Genomic DNA, 21869 nt, shown 5'->3' with positions numbered 1-21869 from the left:
CTCTCCGCGGCCCTGCCCCGCTGGCCCAGGGTGCACGTGACCCGGGGCCCCGCCTCCCGCCCGCTCCGCAGCGCCAGCTCGGCAGGCGCGGGGCGTGAGTCTCGAGTGAGACCCGCCAGCCTCCAACTCCGCAGCGCCGGAGCTCGGCGGGCAGCAACTTTCTCCCCGGAGCGGCCGCGGCGGCGGCGGCTGCGGCCGTGGCAGCCGGAGCGGGAGCCCGGAGGACGAAGGCGGCGGCCGTTGCTCCTGCCCTCTCGGGCTGTCCAGCCCTCCGAGACCGCCGGCCCGCGGAGCCTCGTCCCCCCGGGAAGTCCCGGGCCCCTGCCCTATGTCCCGCAAGGCGAGCGAGAATGTGGAGTACACGCTGCGGAGCCTGAGCAGCCTCATGGGCGAGCGGCGCAGGAAGCAGCAGGAGCCGGACGCGGCGAGCGCGGCCGGGGAGCGCAGCCTCCTGGCGGCCGCCGAGTCGAGCGCCAGCCTGCAGGGCGCGGGCGCGGGCGGCGGCGTCGGGGACCTGGAGCGCGCGGCGCGGCGGCAGTTCCAGCAGGACGAGACCCCCGCCTTCGTGTACGTGGTGGCCGTCTTCTCCGCGCTGGGCGGCTTCCTGTTCGGCTATGACACCGGCGTGGTGTCGGGGGCCATGCTGCTGCTCAAGCGGCAGCTCAGCCTGGACGCGCTGTGGCAGGAGCTGCTCGTGTCCAGCACGGTGGGGGCGGCCGCCGTCTCGGCGCTGGCCGGCGGGGCCCTCAACGGCGTCTTCGGCCGCCGCGCCGCCATCCTGCTGGCCAGTGCCCTCTTCACGGCCGGTTCCGCGGTGCTGGCCGCGGCGAACAACAAGGAGACGCTGCTCGCCGGCCGCTTGGTCGTGGGGCTCGGCATCGGTGAGTTCGCGCTCTTGGAAGGGCGTCCTTGGCCCTGGTCGCTGCATTCCTTTTGCCCCTCCGGGGTTCCCGTCGGGGCTTGCTGGTCCCGAGAATTCTCGCTTCTCTTGCTCCTTGAGAGCCCATCTGTCTGTTACTCCATCATCAAAGGCTCCCGCGAAGGTTGTGGGGCGGCGGAGGTGGGTGGTGTTCGCTGTGGGCTCCCCGGAGCCCGCGTGGAATCTTCTGTCACTCACGGACAAGTGAATCCGCGTGATTGTTGCATATCTCAGTACTTCTAGGAATTCCACTCATCACCTTGATCCAGCCCTACCTGATGCCCCCCTAGGGCTTATGAGAGGAAGGTCTCCTTCCTGTAGCGTCTCACTGTTTTTTTTTTTTTTTTTACTGCTAGCCCCTTTCTTTTTCTAGGATTCCAAGCTCTGAACTTATCAGTTTTAAAGCCCCAGTAAGATAATTTCTAAAGTTAATTAAGTGATTCTGGACTCTTTTCTTTGCTACCCCTACTCTTTTCTTATTTAGTTATTTATCTTTAGATGTAGTATTATTTTTCTCTCCTATTGTTTTTACTATTGTATTACCTCTTGCTTTCATGTTTTCCCCAAGTGAATTCCTTGTTTTTCTAACTTTTTCCTTTAAATCCATATCCACCCATTCTCCTTTTTCCTTTTGCCTCTCTTGCTTTCCTGTTGGGAACCAAATTATCTATTAAAGGTCATGTTCACTTATTAAATTCATTTAGGAGCCACTCCCCCTGTGGATAAATGCCCAGCAAGATAGATGTTTGCAATTACTTTAAAAATGAAAGGATTAAGGTTCCCCTGGCATTGATTTTTCACCCTGGTTGCTGAGCAGGGGAGGCACAATTGGCAAGTTCTTGGCAGACGGAAGCTGTTTGGAATGTGCTTGGTATTATTAGAAAGCACTTTTGAGGGAAAGTAGGGGGTTGAGACATAAATCTCACTAGTAATTTTTCTAAGACACAATGCTGATGCTTTATAAATGTTTCATCCCATACTTCAGTTTGTTTCCTTTAGGGTGCTGTTGAAGTATTTCTTTTCTCCCTATGACTGGGACTTGAAAGCTCTTGAAACCTAGAACTCCTAAAGATTTGTCCATTCACCACTTGTTTGACATAGTCTGTATTTCACCCCCTTCCTTGCAGTCTGTAAGAGGAAGTGAGACCCATTTATATAATTCCACGTTCAGGAACCGTGAGCCTAAACCCCAGCTCACTGCACTTTACATCCAAACTATTTCATTGCTGACCTTTCTTTTGTTTATTGTACTGTTAATTACTGAAGCCGGGCAAGGCTCTCAGTAAAATATTAAGTTGGCACATGAAGGTCCCAAATGACCAGAAAGTACAGCTGAAATGAAACCTGTCTGTAGAGGAACTACCTGTGCCTTCAGGACCCTTCGATAAATAACCTGTGGTTAAAGCCAAGTGATCAGGTTTCTTTCCTCAGTATTCTCAGCATTCTCTGCTTGGGACACCTGGACCATGTTTATTGTTTCTTCTGACCTAGAGAGAAACATAATTGTAGGTCGCAAGATATGTTCAGTGAGACCGAATCTTGTGATTTGGAAACTGAATAATGTTTTACAGAGATCTTTGAATGAAGCATGGCAAGTATTGTGTATTTGGATATTATGTGTACTCTTTTTTATTGGCTGGGAAAATTGAGCCCCTGTTGTGTGTAAGGCCCCCTTGGAGATACTGTGTTGTAAGAGTAGCAGGGTGGGAATAAAGCCAGGTAGGACTTGCGAGGCTCCATAAGAAAGTCTCTCCCCGGAGAGAGGGCTGATGCATTCAAAAAGGGTACAGTTCCCTAACAGAAGCTGAAAGGAAGGGCTTCCTCCTGGAATTGGATTGTTGATGCATGAGTGGTGTTTGGACAGAGATGCGTGAAGGACCTTCTCAGCCAGGGAATGAATAAAGAAAGGAAAGCATAGGGCTTGCTTGGGGAACAAGGTGGATGCGACAAAGAGGATTAAACCTGAGGTAAGATCGGAAGAGTTGGTGTGCAGGAACCATAGACACCTCTTACTTCAGCCTCATTCTGTGGCACTTGGGCTGCTTGCCTGACGGTGCATCCCAGTTGAGACGTGGTCCTGATCTGGTCCTGGTGTGACCCACCTCCCTTCTCTGAAAGACCCTTCGAATAGAAGCATTGCTACAGAGTACCATAAAAGCTTTCTTATCAAATGAGGAATGTTAAGGTCATAAACACGCTTTGAAATAGGCCACGTTTCGAATTAGGATTGTGCAGAGCATGTTGTACATGTAACATCCTTAAGTCACAAAAATTACTTACTTCCCAAAGGAGAAGTCACAGAATTCTTTTTAGCTGCAAGGAAATGGGTCCCTAACATGATTTTTTTTTTTTTTTTTTTTTTTTTAGGGACTTTAAATCAGTTTTGCTTGTTTAGTACACTAAATCTGGGTTAATTTCATGCTACTTCTTTTTAAGTAGTTAAATTTTATGTGTGGTGAGAATTTTTTTTTATTTTTGTTTTTTGGTCCTTTTCATTCTTAGTAGATGATGAATAAGACAAAATGTGGCTTTTGATATCTTTTCAGACAAGTTTGCAGTGATAATTTCTTTCACAGATTTACCTGTGGTAAATACAAAGCCCATGGGGACATAGCTTTTGTTCATTTTGTTCATGGCTGTATTCCTAGCCTGTAGGAGGCACTTGTTGATTAAATGAATAGTGAGCAGAAACATTAAAAAAAAAATAATTCCAGGGGCGCCTGAGTGGCTCAGTCGGTTAAGCATCCGACTTTGGCTCAGGGCATGATCTCGCGGTCCGTGAGTTCGAGCCCCGCGTCGGGCTCTGTGCTGACAGCTTAGAGCCTGGAGCCCGCTTCAGATTCTGTCTCCCTCTGTCTGCCCCTCTGCCGCTTGCACTCTCTCTCACATTGTCTCAAAAATAAGTAAATGTTAAAAAAAAAATAATAATTCCTTTCTGTTAGGGTACCACTTTAAAATGGGATTTTTCTTAAAAGTGTATTATCAGAATATTTGAAAGGCCATCTAAGGGTTTTAGTTTCTAACAGTTTAAAGAAATCATTCATTTATTCACAAAATGCTAAGTAAGCTGTATTATTGATTCTGTCAGATTTGGAGTAGGCAGTAATTAAAAAAAAATCTCATCCTGGAGGTGTTCATTCTCTAATAGAAAGATCATCGACAAATGATTAAAATACAACAAAAGTTTCTCTAAGAGCGGGAAACAGAGTAGGCAATGGATTCTTTTGGAGAGAAGTAAATAGAACACATAGGTTTTACAGAAACATTTAAACTGGGGTTTGAAGGGTGAGTAGGAGTTCAGTGGATATAGAGGGAGCTGGGAAAGGAACTAATATGTATTTAGTGCTTTGGTTTCTATTAGGCACCCTGCATTACTTACATATGCTATCTCATTTAATCCTTCTAACTCTGAAATAGATGGGGCACAGGTTCCCCTTTTGCTGGATGTGGAAATAGTTTACAGCAGTTAAATGACAAGGTCACCGGTACAAAGTCAAGATTAAAAAAAACAAAGACTCAGAGTCTTTTGCTCTTTATATTACTCTGCTGGGCATTTAAAGTAACATTAACAGCAGATGTAAAGGCACAGAACAATCAAAGCAGTATTTGAAGCATAAAGTGAGTGAAGGGTGGTGATGGGGGTGCTCATTGGGGGGAGGGTTGGACTGATTAGGATTAATTGGCCATTCCTATACAGGGACAGTCATGGGAGGTTTTTAGCTGGAAATGATACAACCAGATTAAACATCCTTTGTATCTTGTCTTCCGCCAGCCCCAAACTTTTAAACTCTCACTTTCTTCCCGAAATCTTCTTGCTTCTTTGAACTTTGTAGTATTAGAAATCCTTTGGGGCGCCTGGGTGGCTCGGTCGGTTAAGTATCCAACTTCGGCTCAGGTCATGATCTCACGGTCCGTGGGTTTGAGCCCCGCGTCGGGCTCTGTGCTGTCAGCTCAGAGCCTGGAGCCTGTTTCAGATTCTGTGTCTCCCTCTCTCTCTCTGCCCCTCCCCTGTTCATGCTCTGTCTCTCTCTGTCTCAAAAATAAATAAACGTTAAAATTAAAAAAAAAAAAAAAAAAAAAAAGAAATCCTTTGCTGAAATGGTTACTCCAGGGTGAGTAAAGCATAGCAAGTGGCCAGGAATTACGGGAATGGGAAGAGTCTGTGGGGCCTTCAACAGAAACCTTTGAGAAAGATAAAGCTGTCAAGCAATAGAGTGTAGTTAATCTGTATTAAATGAGTCACGGTAAAAGAAGCATCAGGAATCTGGTATTAGTGTTTGCTTTAGTTTAAGGATTCTGTTTTCTTTACAAGTTGCAAAAAAAAATCAGCTTACTGAGTGCCTGTTTGAGTAGGGCATTATTTTAGGTTTTTGTTTTCACCAGAGTTTCCTTTGGTTTCTCAGGTTGGTTTCGCTGGTGTCTAGAGTTGGGTTTTGGGACCAGGCTGTCTAATTTAGCCCTTTCCCCACAGTGTTGGCATGTAGTCTACTGTTCGTTATAAGCAATGATTTAGTGCCTGTGTAGGGAATACAGATATTCAGATATTCATCAGTATTCAAAACCTTTCCTGGGAATTGACATGTTGATTTACATAGCGCTGGGTTATTGAATCGATCTTAGATCTACATCAGTTTCTCCGGTGTTGCCTCTGTCCCGGTGCTCCCTCTGCTGGAACACAGTTTGTGGCTGCATATTGCTGCTTGGAATCGGTCTCTTATAACTTGTTGAGTAATATTTTTAACAATATGACTTTTTTTCCCCCAAATAGCACTTTGAATTCTTATTCTTTGATGCAAAGCAAATGTGAAGTCTTGTTGGATCAAAGACTCATTCGTTACTGAGATTAATGTCAATAAAGAATTTCCTGTGAGGTAAGCAAGGTTAGTCAGAATCAACCAGATTTTTAAAATATCAGCTGATGTACTTTTATTTTTACTTTTTTGCAATTGTTTTCTTTTCTACTCCCTCACCTCCCCCTCCCACCTCCCTCCCCCGCCCCCGGACCAGTTGCCATTTCTTTCAGTTTCATCTCTTAAAGCAGGATTTCTTTGTTGGATTTATGGTCTCTACCAGCATGAAACTGACACGTAAAGTAAAACTTTGTTTCACTTCCTCTGTTTCCTTGTTTCACACACATTATGTATGTAACCCCTGCCCCTCCCCACTTTTCTCTCTGGTAGCCTTGACATTGCAGAGTTACAGGGAGGGTTATGACCTAATTATGTTTGCCTAGTAGTGTTGCGGCCACACCCTTCTCGAGTGAGTTACAGTAAGAGGACAGAAATCTGTTCACGTGAGTTGTGTGAGTTGTTTAGTGACTTCAGTATAAAACATTCTTTTTCATCCTCATTTCTTTCTATGTTTTAAGCTCAAAGCCAGAACACAGTCTAAGTTGACTGACTTTGCTCTGGTGTCTTTGGCTTTAACACATCTAATGATCTAGCACCTGCTGGTAGATCTCAGATAGCAAGCAGTCTTTGCCTTCTTACTGAAAAGTCCAGGAGACTATTTTTTTCGTTTTCTGATCCAGCTTGGTTCCTTGATGCAATCCTCCCAGTCTACAGCTCTTTTCATTTCTCTTCACTTTCTTCTTCCTTCGACCTTCAGAGTAAATAGTAGGAGCACTTCTGTGGAGAAAACTTTGTCAGGAGGAAAATCTCACCAGAAACCCCAAAACGTGTTTTCTACATTTAAAATGTAATCTCCCTGATAGCCAAGTTTTACAGATACTTCTAAACTTGAGTTGGGAGTACTGCATGCTGTATGTTTCAGCCTTTTATTAAATAATAGCACCACTGTTAGGAATGATGCAGTCTGGACTGTGTGTCAGAAGCCACATGGCAAGAATTTCACTTCACAGCAAGACCGCAGTGTCACGGGGGGTCACCAGCATGTGATCAGCGTTCTTCTGTCTCTGATTTCATCATCTCTCTGTCCAGCACCGGGGGAGTCTCAGAAGTCAGTCTTCATGGCAGAATGTGAATAGGCAATCGACTTAGCTCCCAGTGCCCAGGAAACAGCACCTAACGCTTGTCCAGCACTTACTCTGTGCCAGCTACTTTTCTCAACATTTTGCGTATATTCACAGAAGCCTCATAAGAATCCAGGCAGGTAATATTCTTTTTCTTTTTAAGATGAAGACATTTAGACGGAAAGAGAGGAAGTGATTTTCTCATGGTCACAAAGCTCCTGAGGGGCGGAACCTGAGTTAGCGCCCAAGAAGTCTGGCTTTGGAGTCTGACCGTGCTCAACTGCGCTGTGACAACTGCCACTTCTCTCTGAAACTGGCATTATTATTTTCCACGATATCATGTGGATGTTACTTTTAAAGTAGAAACTTTTAACATGAGTTAAAAGTACATGAGTTCAAACGTACAGCCGTGGCACATAAGGAATGTCAGTGAGAAAAGCAGAGTTGGTTAGGACATTTCTTTATCTCGCTAAGGGCTGTGGACAGCAATGCCTGTAGTCGGGGCTGTTGAGTTGTGCAACGCCAGGGGCTCCATATCCCCCCCCCCCCCCCGGGGCTGCGTTCACATGGAATACGGTGAAAACTGGGCCCCGGGAGTTGAACAGCACAGAGATACTGCCTGTGGCACAGCAACTAAAATTTTAAAAATGCCTTTTCTGCTTTTCCCTTTAAGCTTCTGATCTCTTCTTGGAATGGGCTTTTCCATTACATTCTCTCTACCCCTGTCCCACAGCCATTTTCTGAGTGATGACTTTGTTGAGTGCTAGAGAGACTCAGAGAAAAATAATCCCTGTTCTTAAAAGACCTTACTGGGGAAAGACAAACATGAGAACACAGTAATGTGTTGTTAACTCTACAATAAAAGTATCTGTAGGATGTTTACTCATTCTGCCAGGTCCAGCGTGATCATGAAAGCTTTCTTAGTGGGCTGCTGCAAAATGTTGATACTTTCTCTGAGCCATGCTCATGGCATTTAACTTGTTGCAATATGTGTTTTTGACCATGACTCCTCTCCACTGGTAGACCAGAAACTCATCGTGTTACCTAAATAAAGCGTGAATAGCATTTGTATTCTCTCACTGCACTTAGTACCGTACTTTAAAAATATTAAGCGCTTAAATATACCAAAGATTGTAGGTAAAAAAATAGGTGTAGGCCACATATGTAAAGGTAAGGAATGCACGGATATAATACTCAACAGGACGTTGCTATAGTTGAACACTTAGAAACCTCAGGTACGTACTCAGTTGCTGCACTGTTAATTCGGAAAGCGGAGAAGCATGGTGAAGCTTGAAGCCTCTGGTCCACACTGGCTGGGCTCACACCCTGGCCGGCCACATACTACCTGGGTGCTAGTGTTAATTCTTGGGCTTCAGTTTCCTCACCTGAAGAATGGGGGCAATACCTGCCTTATAGGGTGGTTATGAGGATTGAATGAGTTATCTTGTAAGTTGTTTTTACAGTACCTGGCAAAGTAAAGCCTCACTGTTAGACATTCACATGTAAGCTGTGCAGCCGTTGGCACGTTACCACCATGTGCCTCAGTTTTCACATCTCTAAAACGAGTGTTATGATAGCACTTAGAAAATAGGTTGTAGTGGAAAGTAAATGAGCTCGTGCATGTGCAGGTAAGTACCTGGCTTTCAGTAAATGGTAGCTCTTGTTATCAGGTGTAACCATCTCTGTCATCACCTTATGAACATTTTATAAGCAAGGGAAATAAAATTATGTAGTTAGATTTTAATGTTGCTCAGAGCTGGTAACAGATGAGTAAAAATTCTGTAATATAAATTGAACAGAAAGAAAGACATAATGAGTAATTTGAAAGTGAGACAGTACTGTCTTTCAAGTTTCAGTTTACATTATATAAGATTTACTTCTAGCAAGACAGATGAAGTTTTGAACTGGGTCTCGAAGAAGGTTATAAACATAGGTAGTCTGAGGGAAGGATACTTTTGTGCTGGGGGAAAGGGGGGGTGACAAATTTAAAGCATTGAAGAAAGTAGCAGTTTTTCTTGGCTAGGCTAGGTGTAGGGGTTGAATAAGAAAGTGGTAAAAATGTGACCTGTTTGTTAGAATATAATCTTGGCTTATGGTAAGGGACCAGTTGGGGCTGTGATATTAGATATGTCTTATAATGTAGTATTTTATATGCCTGTTTATAGAAAAAATAGTTCAGTTCCTAGTGAAAAAGATGTATCTCCCTTTCAAGAGGCAAATAATGAATAGCTTTAATAACAACTTGAAAGTAATAGCTTTGGAATAAAAAGAATTTTAGTAATGGAAGCTTTCATATAAAACTTCCTTATATTTTTGGGCTTAGTTTATGACTCCATGTCAGGAACTCATTCCCTACAACATAGAGAGGAAATTGGAAACTAAAATTGTGAGCATCCTATTCAAGGACTAAACATTGACCATTTAACGGTTGGTTAGCAATTGCCTGTCATTTCAAAAAGTAAAGTATAATGACTGAAAATGAGTTGCAAACACATCTAACGGTGGACTTCAAAGATTGTTGAAATACAGGCCTCATTATAAATTAAAATCAGGGTGAAACCTGAAGCAGTTGCCGCTGAGTCTACCTAATTCTAATATTTACTATACAATCCTGAAGAAGATGGCTTCTGATACTCCTCCTCCCCCCATTTGGGACCAGCAAAGTCACTGTAACATGGCCGTTGGTGATTTTGTAGGTTAAGTGGCATGTATGTTTCAGAGGTCATGCAGGGCCCACAGGCCTCCCCCTGCAAGGAAGTTGGGGAGGCTGGAAAACATGCAGAAAACACAAAACCGTTTGGCATGACTGTTGAAAGCAAGCTTGTTGGGAATTCTTCTAAAATCTTTCATTTTATTCACTTCTATGTCAGGAAAATAGGTAGAATTTTTAGTTTACTATTCTTTCTCATACTTGTCTCTTAAGTGATTTCTGATGTTAAAATTCATCCAAAGAACTTAGAGTTCTCTTTAAAATGTTTTTTATTTATTTTGAGAGAGAGGGAGAGAGAGCACAAGTGGGGTGGGGGGAGCAGAGAGAGAGAGAGAATCCCAAGCAGGCTCTGTGCTGTCAGTGCAGAGCCTGATGCAGGGCTTGGGTTCTTGAATCATGACCTGAGCCAAGATCAATAGTCGGATGCTTAACTGGCTGAGCCACCCAGGCTCCCCCAGAGAACCTACAGTAATAACAGTTTGTCATTTTTCCTTGAATACGCTCTGTGCGAAAATCTCTAATCTTCATCTCCTGGGGTGTAATGCACACTTAAGGGCAGCTTATTAGAAATGTAGCAAAAAGTCAAACTATGGTAGACCCTGAAACAACGGCCATCCTTTATGCCTGTGTGTGTATGCATTTTATGTGTATTCGCTCATTAACCAAAGGTCAATTAACGGAAGTGCAAAGGGGTTAGGTAACTAACTTAGCCCTGTTAGTGCTGAGATTCAGATCCAGGTTTCTGATCAAGCACCTGTGTGTGCCCTACCTCTCCATTATATGATACATTCAGTTCTTAATTGTGAAAGCTAAAATAGTCACAATGATATTTCCTAGATTAGTAGATGGATTTAATGTACTTAATGTAATTTAATTACATATATGTAGTTTAAATCCCTGTAAGATACTTTATAGAATTTTAAAAATGATTGTCGAAGGAATAGTGATGAGGTTGGGGGAACAGTAATGAGTGACTAGATAGAAATTACTTCAAATGTGTAATATGTTATTATATGACATAGTAATATATTGTGAAAATCAGAAAAGAGATGAATGGAGCAGAATAACAATTTGAGCAATAGATCCAGGTATTTGTAAGGGTCTAGTATTCAACAAATCAGAGAAGACAGCAGGTAAAAGAATTATTAAATAGTTGAGAAAAGGAAATAATATGAGTAAAAACAGTGTAAATGAAATTTAGATCTTATATTCTCATTAATATTGATGTTTAAGAATCTCAAGTTTAAAGAAACTAGGAATGGAGTGATTTTCTTCTAGCCTTTATCGGTGACATGGTTCATTACATTATAATTTCTTAAACCTCTAGAGGTTTTAAAAGCAAGGCAACAGATTGGAAAAATATTGTGGTACATTTGTTTAAAGGAAAAAATATGCTCATAGCATATTAAGTAAACTCTTTACAGCAAGATAAATGCAATTAGTAAATATACTCTTGGAAAAGTGTTAAACCTTGTTAATAATTAGATATGAAAATTAAAGTAACATTATACTCACTAAATTAGCAAGTTGGAAACAACTCAGCACTAGTTGTACCCTAGGAAGAGCCTTTCTAGTTGTAAAATAAATTGGAATAATTTTCTGTACATATTCCAGATAATATCATGGCATGTTTAATATTTTTCATTCTTTTGCTCATTAATTCAACACACCTATTTTGAATAACTTGTATGTATTAGTACCAAATTAAACACTGCAGTGCAGAAGTTAATATGGTGAGGTCTGTGCTTTTGGAGTTCATGTGTAAACTGCTAATATTCTTTGATTTGGGAATTTCATTTGGATTATAGTATAAGGAAATAAAAGAAACTCATTTTGCATGAAGATATTTATAGATGTACAATATATAATTTGGAAAAAAAAACTGGGGGGAACCTCCAAATGCCTAGTGATTGGGAAATAATTATGTAATGTGGTAGAACATTACATTGCCATTAGAAAGAAAACATGAGCACCTGAGATATATAAAATTGTGATTGGAGGTAGAGTTTGAAAGAAGGCATAACACTGTATATATATATATATAGTTAACATGTGGCAAAATAGTTTTTTAACTCTTGTTACTGTTCCTTTTATATTATTAAAACTTTACCTGGAATTCAGATTTCTGTTTTAAAATACACAGACACATGTGTAACAAGACTTCGGTAACAAAGTCTCATTTTTTTTTTTTTTTTTTCCAAAAGAGATTTTGTCTCTTACTCTGTGGAATGAAGTTTTTGAGAAATGACAAAGATGTTATCAATAATCTAATCATATGAGAAGGTGCTTAAAAGTATTTTCCCCTAACTTTTAACTCCTTGCATGAATTAACAAGACCCCATGTACATTTCTTGGATCTTATTATTTTATATATCCCAGGAAGGTTTGTGGCTTACTTTGTCACAGGGAAAAATAGAAACAATCAGAATGAGAACATCCGCAAACTCCGTCATCTCCTCTGCATCCTCACATGTTCCTGCCTGCACCTGCCAGATGCCCTGCCTTCCTCCGGTACCTGTGGATGCACTGTCTGTGCTCCTGCCGAGCGCAGCCTTGCACTCGTGGTTGAGAGCTCCTCTCTCTCCCATTTAAAGCTATTATTCCAGCTGTTTCCGTCTTTTATTGCATAAAGTTTCCCCTTCTACTGGATCATTCCCATAAGTGGGCACAAATTGCTGTTTTGCCGTCTTTAAAAAAATCCTTTCTACCTCACTTCATCTTTTAGTTACTGCCTTGTTTATGTCCTTTTCTTTACATGACACAGTTGCATATATTCCTCCTCTTCAGTTCTTCTCTTCCCATTCTTTTGTGACCCCTTTCCAGACAGGTTTTGCCCTTACCAGCTGACCAGTGTTGCTCTTGTCAAGATTACCATGCCCTGTGTTGCTCATCCCAAAGACAGTTGTTGGTCCTAATCCTACTTGACCTGCCATAGGCTTTGGACGCAGTACATCATGCCTTCCTGAGGTTCTTTCTTTGGTTTCAAGGACGCCACCCTCTCCCTCTTTTTCCTTAGGCTGTTCCTTCTCAGTCTCTTTTTGAGATTCTCCTTCATCTTCCAGAACTCTTACCTTTGCCAAGCTCCTCCTTGGAGCTCTCCTGTTTTTTGTTAAAATTGACTCCTTTGGTGCTCTTAACCTGGCTCCTGGCTTAGAATGCCTTGTGTTTGCTGACAGCTGTCTAGAATCTCAGCCCAGATCACTTTCTTGATCTCCAAACTCCTGAGCCCAGCTGCTCACCTAGCTTCCTGCTTTGCCTCCTATCTTCCATGTACCAGGTGAGGGCATCCTTGGTGTTTGAGTCCAAAGCCTCAGCATCCTGCTTGACTATCTCCCATTTCCCACATCAAATCTGCCTGAAAATCTTTGAATCTAGCTTCTAATTGCATGTAGGATCTATTTTTCATCACTTCCACTGCTAAATCTAACATGACATCTCTCACTTGGAGCATTGCAAGTTTCCTAACTGTTCACCCTGCTTCTTCCTTGACACCTCTGCCTTCTTTTCTGCACTCGACAGGCAGAGTGGCTCTTGTAAAATATAAATGAGATCATGCCACCTCAGTGCTGCTCACAGTGCTACCCTCCATAGCTCCCCAGCTCGCTCGGGAAAAACCAGTGGCCTGCAAGGCTGTATTATTCTTGCCTCTCCCCACTCCTCTTTGATCTTTCTCTCTACTACTTTCCTTCATTCCTGCTCCAAGCTGCGCTGGCACAAGTTATCCTTCCAGCCCTTTGCACAGCCTCCTTCCTCTGCTGGGAAAGTTCTCCCCATATATCCACATGGTCCCCTCATCTTTGTGTTTCCATGGTTGTCTTCAAGTTGCAGCCTCCCACCACTGGTACTCTCTAGTCTATTTTTATTCTCACTTTTTATTACTTGTTACTTTCTATTTTCTTTCTCCTTGCTTTGTTGTTCTCAGTTCCTTTTTACTAGCTGGTATTTATGTTGCTTGTTTCTCTCCACTAGAATGTAATCTCCATGAAAGCAGGGTTTGCTTGTTGCATTCCACCAGCACCAGCACATAGCGTAGCTCGTAACACACAGCAGTCATTCAGTAAATGTTTCATGTATAGATAAAAACAAAAGCAATGTAACTCTGGTGAGTAAATTTTGAGCCAAGATTGGATTATGTATGCATCAGAAACGTGGGAAATTTGTGCCGTGGATGGGGCTAATTAAATGTTCTCTAGGGTTACTTCTGATTCATGTCTGTGGTTTCAAACTTTTTAAAGTATTTGAGAAAAAAATAGACATTTTAAGTTCAGTTAAGACATTTAAGTCTAACCTTGTTCTCAGTACCTGGGACAAAAGCAAATCTCTTTCTCAGTCTTGCAAGTCCAAAACATGGAAGTTGATTCATGTTTGAAAAACGATCAGAGACTCTCATGGATGCAGTTAGAGGTAACTATATTGACACCTGATGCCAGAAGCACCTGGCGTGCAAACTTATTACATGGTACATGTCCTTCTCTCGTGCTACTGATGCTCTAATGTCTGTTCTTTCCTGGCAGAGAGGTTTGTGGGCAGAGGGAACTATTATGATTCAGTAGTTGCATGTTTGTATTTGAACTTGGAATTAAAGCAAGGTGGGAGGGGCTTGGAGAGTTCTGTTTCACCCCGAGTATAAAGAGGCCTGATCAATTTTTCCTGACCTTCAGGTCATCTCTGATTTCAGTTTTCAAAATTCAGTGAATCTTTCTCCTGGAGCATGCTATATATGGAATTTGGAATCTCATCTTGTTCTCAGTACCCAATCCACATTGCATATTCTGTAAGAGAATTCATTAAGTAGTTAAATCCTGATAGTTTAAGATTAAAAAAATAAAAGCCACTGTATTTTGTTATGGATCTGGTTGTAAATTTAAAGGACAAAACATATATGTAAGTGTATTATGTGATACGTTTTATTTTATTTATTTATTTTTTAAAAAATTTTTTTTTCAACGTTTTTTTATGTATTTTTGGGACAGAGAGAGACAGAGCATGAACGGGGGAGGGGCAGAGAGAGAGGGAGACAGAATCGGAAGCAGGCTCCAGGCTCTGAGCCATCAGCCCAGAGCCTGATGCGGGGCTCGAACTCACGGACCGCGAGATCGTGACCTGGCTGAAGTCGGACGCTTAACCGACTGCACCACCCAGGCGCCCCAGTGTGATACGTTTTAAAAGATGGTATTAAATGTATGGAATTTTAAAAGTAAGTATCATGATCTTGAGTTTGCTCTGATCCTTAAATTATTTAGATTTAATTCTGGATATGAAAAGTGAGGTTATGTTTCAAGTGAAGCCAACCTGTAATTCTTCATAGCAATGAAATGGCATGATCACTAGTCCAAACTGTGATAACAATTAAAATAATCAATTTATGCTATGAACACCTGGCTTAAGCCAGATTTTCCAGTTTACCATTCTATGAGACTTCTAATTTTGTAAACCCCTTGAACTTTTAATCCCTGTGAAACCATCCTTGTTATCCCAGACATGCTTTCTTACGCCTTTCTTTATACTAGCTTTTAACATGTATGGTATTTATCATTGTGTTACGTATTTTTCTGTAGAAAAATACACAAGGCATAGTCATACAGATAAAGTCTGCCTGGAGCTAGCAAGTCAGGCTTCACAAAGAACTTCGTAGGGTTTTCATGTGGGTCACTTGGTAGTAAGTACTTTGTGTTAAAAGCTTTGTATAGTTCCTAGTACTTAATAAAGGCTAAATAAATATTAGCTCTAATGTTCTTGTTGTAATTGTGTTTTCATATAGCTGTGTTCTCTACCATTCTGTAAGTTTTAAAGGTGCAGAAGCCATGCCTTTTGCCTCCCCCCACCTTTTTTTTTTTTTTAATCCCTGTGGTCTAGCCCAGTGCCTGATAGACTGCTGGTACCTGTGTTTGATTAAGCGATATGAATTTTTCCTCCCATTTTATCTCTCTTGTAGACAGACATCAACATCTTGAATTGGTGAGCAAAACCAGACTCTACTGAATAAGTTTTCCTGGCATGTTAGTAAGGAAAACCTTCTGTAGAGCTATAATTTGCATGTTATAAGTACAAATGGATGAGTTATGTAGTTTCACATCCATAGTTCCTGGTTAAATGGAGAGAGAAATTATGAAATTTTCATAGGTGATTTTAACCTTGAAATACAAAGAAATGGAATTTACTCCATCAGATTTATGACATGTCCTTATTCTTTGATGTCAGTAGGTGGCCAATTTAAACTTTAGTGGAAGTTCAGGCTATTTTCTGGTATACAAAACCCACGCAAGATCGTAATAATATGCTGTTATTTTTATATGCTGTTTCCACCTCCTTCTGTGAAATAGGATTAAATAAGTGATACTTTAATAATGTCAGCATAAGTAAACTTTAAAGAATCTAATGATACTCATGAATGAATACATCTTGTCAATATTTACTGCACAAAGTATGATACATAAAGTGGAATTAAGGGATCTTTATTTTTTAAAGCTTGTTTATTTATTGTGAGAGAGAGAGAACAAAGGATCTGGAGCATGAAGCAGGCTCTTTGCTGACAGAAGAGATCCTGATGTAGGGCTTGAACTCACAAACTGTGAGATCATGACCTGAGTAGAAGTTAGACAGTTAACCAACTGAGCCACCCAGGCGCCCCAGGGATCTTATTTTATATAATACAAAGTTTCTACATGTATACATCTTTACCAAGAATGTCTTAGTAAAGATTGTGTGGCAGTAACTTGGTTTGCGTTTTTATAAGGTAATATAAAATAGCTACAGATATAAAGGTTGTTATTGTGAAAGAACAGATGTTGAGAATTGGGGAAGAACTCGATTTTAAAAAATGAGTTTTTAACCTGATAGAGAAAAACATGAATGTTGGAAAAGAAACACATAGTTTTGTGATACTCACTTCGTATTTACACAAACATTTATTAATCTTCATCTGTGTAAGAGATCGTTCTGTTCTGGAGCATTTTCAAAATAATATCTTTCTAAATATAACACCCATTTTCAAATATGCATTTATATGTATTAAGCATTCAGAGTAATAGTTATTAATAAGCATTAAAGCTTTGCATATACATAGCTGCTACTGTGATTAATAGTTAAATTTACTTACTTTAAGTGAATCACTAGCAGACTTAATCCAACTTGGATTAAAGGAATTTGGAGATGTGAATGCAAGGCTATTGTCACAATTTTCTTTTTATTACTGAGTGGTCATGAAGATGAGTTATCCAGAGATAAGACTTACAGGCAAATGGTGCCTTAATTGTTCAAAAGGGAATGAATTCTAGGAATTAGAGATCAACATTATCATTGCTAGAAAATTATAAAATATAATTACAGTGAAGATTTGGAAGCATTTAGAAAAGAGTGTGATGTTTACTAAGAGTTTTTTGGGGTTCACCAGGAATATGTCTTATTAAACTAACCTCATGTTTTTTCTTTGAAAGAATTCCTGGGTTGGTAGATTAGGGAAATTCTTCAGGTAAGGAATCTGACACATTCTTCTTTCATTTAACATATTTAAAATTTTTTTAATGTTCATTTTTGAGAGAGAGAGAGGGAGAACGAATGTGAGTGGGGGAGGGGCAGAGAGAGGGATTCACAGAATCCAAAGCAGGCTCCAGGCTGTGAGCTGTCAGTACAGAGCCCAATGTGGGGCTTAAACCTACAAACCATGAGATCATGACCTGAGCTGAAGTTGGATGCTTAACCGACTGAGCCACCCAGCTACCCCCTGTTTAATTTATTTAATAGAATATTTACTTTGTACTAGGTGGTAAACAAAACAAAACAAAAAAACAACATAGTATTTCCGTGGAGGATAATGACCAAAGTAGTCTCTGAAATCTTGCAGAGAAGAAAGGATATGACTTGGTTGGATGCTCTGTCAGGGTTGAAGAGTATGCCCAGAGGGAGGTCTCCAGTCGGTGCAACCCACAGCTCAGTCCTAAATGCTCCATATTTATCAAATCTGGGGAGGCCAGAGCAAGCTAAGTGGCTGTTATGCTTGATAACAGAGACAATATTCAAAATATTTTCAAGATACTAGAAGGCTCTTGAAAATCAAGAAAAAAAGTAACTGCTAATATGTGTATGATGTTTATCTTTTACATTTTAGATATGCTTGCATTATTTCTTTTAACCCACACTTAGACCTGGGCAATACTGAGACAGACTCCTCCAGCGAATATCCAGTTTTTATAAGTGGGCAGTCTACATATGGCACGGAGACACCTGTCCAGGAGTGAAGGAGAAATCCAAAATATGAAGGGCTTCTTCAGTGATTACAGTGGAGAAATGGTTTTATCAAAGCTACAGGGGAACTTGTCCTCTGAAATGGAATAAATCAGCTGAGATACTCAATATTGCAAACTACCAAAGGGGGTAGGGGCAGTGTCCTTCGTAACTTCCTATTAGTGTTTATTTAGTAAGTGTTGGTTTGATTCACTGACAATGCCCGAGTCATTTCATTACCTTTAGCTCCTTTTAAATTATTAAATTTACTTTCCTCGAATTTAGTTTGAGTCTCTTTATGAAATCAAGGACTTTTTTTATGTTTGTAAAACATGAACAAGGCACCTCTGGAAGCCACATGTCTCTGGCACCCTCTCTAGAGTGCCTCAGTTCTCTTTAAGTGATTGATTCTGCCACTTACCTGAATCCTTTCAAGAAAAACGTTATGTAGTATTCTTGAAGTGATTGACTTGCAAATAATGTGCTCCTAAGCACTTTTTTGGTAAATTTACCAATTTCTGGAAACTAGAAATTATTTCACACTTACTCTAGTTGTAATTGAGTTATTTAGATTGGATATTCAGAGATTAATTAGACTCTCAAAACCAGTAGGTGCTGGCACCATAGTACACATTTTATGAAGATGCTAGGATAAACATGCATCTTCACTTTGCTGTTGTTAAAAAATATTTCACCAAAGGAATTCTTGTAAAAAAAAAAAAAAAAAAAGCCAGTTTTGTCACATGGCTTTCCTGGAGCTTAGGTTCCCGTCTCTCTCCTCATCCTCTCATCTTTATCTGCCTTCCCAACCTTCAACACACTCTGGTGTTTTAATTTTTTAATAAAAAAAAAATGGGGGGGTGCCTGGGTGGCTCAGTCGGTTAAGCGGCCGTCTTCGGCTCAGGTCACGATCTCACAGTCCGTGAGTTCGAGCCCCGCATCGGGCTCTGTGCTGACAGCTCAGAGCCTGGAGCCTGTTTCAGATTCTGTGTCTCCCTCTCTCTCTGCCCCTCCCCTGTTCATGCTCTGTCTCTCCCTGTCTCAAAAATAAAAATAAACGTTAAAAAAAAAAAAGATTGCTGTTTCTCAATCTTAAAGTGTGAGTAAAAACACTGTTAGGGTTTCTTCAGTATAGTATACTTGCTGTGTCTACACTACTTCAAGACAAAGGCCCCTTGCTCTTCTCCAGACAGGTTAACACCCCCCAAATCCCACCCATTGTGAACTGTTTTGGTAAGACTTACCTTAAAAGGCAGCCGTTGCTGATTATTGGGTTTTCAAAGGTATTCTGAAGAATCTGTGATTTTTCTCCCCAAACAGTGGGATGACTAGTCAGGTGCAATTTCTTCTGTAATTCCTTTTATTGTGTGATGTGGAGGTCAGAAAGATAACAGTTTTAAAATAAAGTGGTTTGGTGAAGGCAGTGTTTAAATGCCATCCTTTTCAGTTTTGGTATTTGAAGTCCTGCAAAGCAGGTTTGTATGTGTGTTTTGAGTAAGAACTGCCTGTAGTTTGGGACTCATTATTTTTAACCGTACCCCTTTTGTGCTTCAATACCAAAAAGAAATGTTAATTTTTTTGTTTTTTACTTAATAGATTAAACATAATTTCAGGCCATTAAAAAATGAGGGGCTTTTTCCCTCCTCCCTTTTCCCCTTCATTTATACAAAAATTTAGTAAAGTACGGTGCAAGAAAAAACTTGGTAAGGAAGAGGTTGTAATATTCTTTCTGCCTAATTTTTATTTTTAAAACTTTAGGGGCACCTGGGGGCTCAATCTGTTGAGCATTTGACTCTTGATTGTGGCTCAGGTCACAATCCTAGGGCTGTGGGATCGAGTCCCATGTCGGACTCTGCAGTGAGCATGAAGCCTGTGAAACCTGCTTAAGAGATTCTCTCTCTCTGTCTCTCTCTCTTCCCCCCCCCCCGCCCCCATCTCTCCTCCCTCTCGCTCCCTCCCCTTCCCCTCACCTCTTCTTCTTCTCTACCCCTGCGCTCTCTCTTTATAAAATAAACAAAAAATCCACAAAACTTCATTGTGGTAAAAGCACTTAACATGAGATCTGCTGTCTTAAATTTTTAAGTGTATGGGGTAGTATTGATAACTAAATGTGCAGTGTTGTACATCAGAGTTCTAGAACTTCTTCACTGTGCGTACTTGAAACTTTATGCCCGGTGAGGAGCAGCTCCCCGTCTCCCCCTCCCCTCAACCCTTGGCAACCACAATTTTACTTTCTACTTCCATGTATTTGACTATATTAGATACCTCATGTAAGTGGAATCATGTCATCTTCTGATTCATCCAAATTGAGCTCTTTCTTCTTTTTGAAATACATTTCTTCCCCTAGGCATTGCATTCTAATGTATTAACTCATTTAATCTTCATACCATACAGTAATGTTATTTTTCATTTCACAAATGGGAGCTTAGGCACAGGGAGATTAAATAACTTACTGAAGGACATATACCCGAAAAGTTGTGGAGGTGAGATTCAAACCCAGTGTTTTATATTAACCCCAGAGTCTGGTCCCTTAACCACTGCACCATGCTGCTTCAAGATGGTGACAAGAACACTTTTCATACAGAGTTGGCTTGAAAAGTAAATGAGGGGCACCTGAGTGGCTCAGTGGGTTAAAGGTCCAACTCTTGATTTCTGCTCAGATCATGATCTCCCGGTTCGTAGATTCAAGTCCTGCTGACAGTGCAGATCCTGCTTTGGATTCTCTCTCTCCCTGTCTCTCGGTCCCTCCCCTGCTCATGCTCTCACCCTCTCTCTCAAAATTAAATAGACATTTTAAAGAAAAGTCAATGAGACAAAGTGTACAAATCTCTTATAACAGTACCTGGCAGATAGTAAATGCATAGTAAATGTTATTATCATTATTGCATTTTAATTTTAATGTATCTATTATGTTCAGCCTCAGTGGAATAGTGTAAAGGAGATATATATATATACTGATTGTAATGTAAATTATTTCATGAACTGATATAAATTACTGGCCCCTCTGAGCCCTAGGTTTCTCAGCTTTAATTACAGGGAAAATATTGCCGCATTCATAGTGGGTTTATAAGCGTTAAATTATGAAGCATTACGTGAGGGTACCTGGTATATATAAATGTCTACTAGTGTTAGCTTACTCTGTTCACTTATGAGATATGAGGTCCCTAAGGGCAGGGTCATTGTTTTATTATTTCTGTATCCATCTCAAGATCTATCACTGGTCCTGGCACATAATAGACATTTAGTAAATGCTTACAGAATAAATGAATGAGAGCATTGGAAGGAGAAAGAACAGAAGGAAGGACAAATGTGTGGAAATTTTTCTCGTAGAGTGAACTTTCTTTTAGGGAAAAAGGTGGTTTTAAGGCCACATGGATCTAAAAAGTTTTTTTTTTTTCTAATTTATAGGTTAATTGTTCTGATATTCTAAAGTATTATGAAACCACCGGTATGGCCATTTGAGTTCTGAAGAATGGAAAAGAAGGAAAGGGAGGATAAGGGGTTTAGTAGGTACTATAGACCTGTTACACGCAAGTAAAACTCAAGTTACACTCCTGAGCCGTGGTTTCAGAGTCTTAGCACTGATGATCAGAAGGCCTTTATTTAAACAAAGTCATTTACTGTTTGCCTTTGTGTCTTTGAGGAGTCCTTTCTGAATGGAACCACAGCCAAAGGTGGTAGTGAGGGTGGAGAAGGTCGAAGAGGGTGTGTGTGTGTGAGTGTGTGCGCGCGCGCGCGCGTGTGCGTGCACGCCCACTGCTGGCAACCAGAGCAAACAGCCTGGTATCTGATGAGATCAGTCTGAGCATTGGGTACATATTCTCCATATTCTGTTAGAGGGAAGGCAGCAGTTGGGAGGCACTGCATTTCTAGAATTGGTTGTGATGTCCTATCTCCAGGCCTAATTATGCCTCTTGGGATGAGACAGTGAAACTTAAGTCCCAGGACTGACCTTTGGTAACTGCCTGTGAGAAGTCTAGCCTGACAGGTCATTCCCTCAATTTGGAGATTTCTCCTCAAATGTACTGCAGTGTTAGGTCAAGGGA

At 40.9% G+C, this 21869-nt stretch overlaps 1 protein-coding gene across 1 annotated transcript in view; it reads left to right on the top strand.

Annotated features, from left to right (window-relative positions):
* The first annotated feature begins 241 nt into the window (after positions 1–241).
* SLC2A13 (solute carrier family 2 member 13) overlaps positions 242–21869 on the top strand; it is a 373541-nt gene continuing 351913 nt past the window's right edge. The window contains exon 1 of the mRNA XM_042946261.1: positions 242–881. Coding sequence (XP_042802195.1) covers positions 329–881 — 553 coding nt within the window. The 5' untranslated portion in view covers positions 242–328. The remainder of the gene's footprint in view (positions 882–21869) is intronic.

This window comes from Panthera leo, chromosome B4 (genome assembly GCF_018350215.1).
Source record: "Panthera leo isolate Ple1 chromosome B4, P.leo_Ple1_pat1.1, whole genome shotgun sequence".
Lineage (NCBI taxonomy): Eukaryota > Metazoa > Chordata > Mammalia > Carnivora > Felidae > Panthera > Panthera leo.
This window is presented reverse-complemented; position numbering and strand designations above follow the sequence as displayed.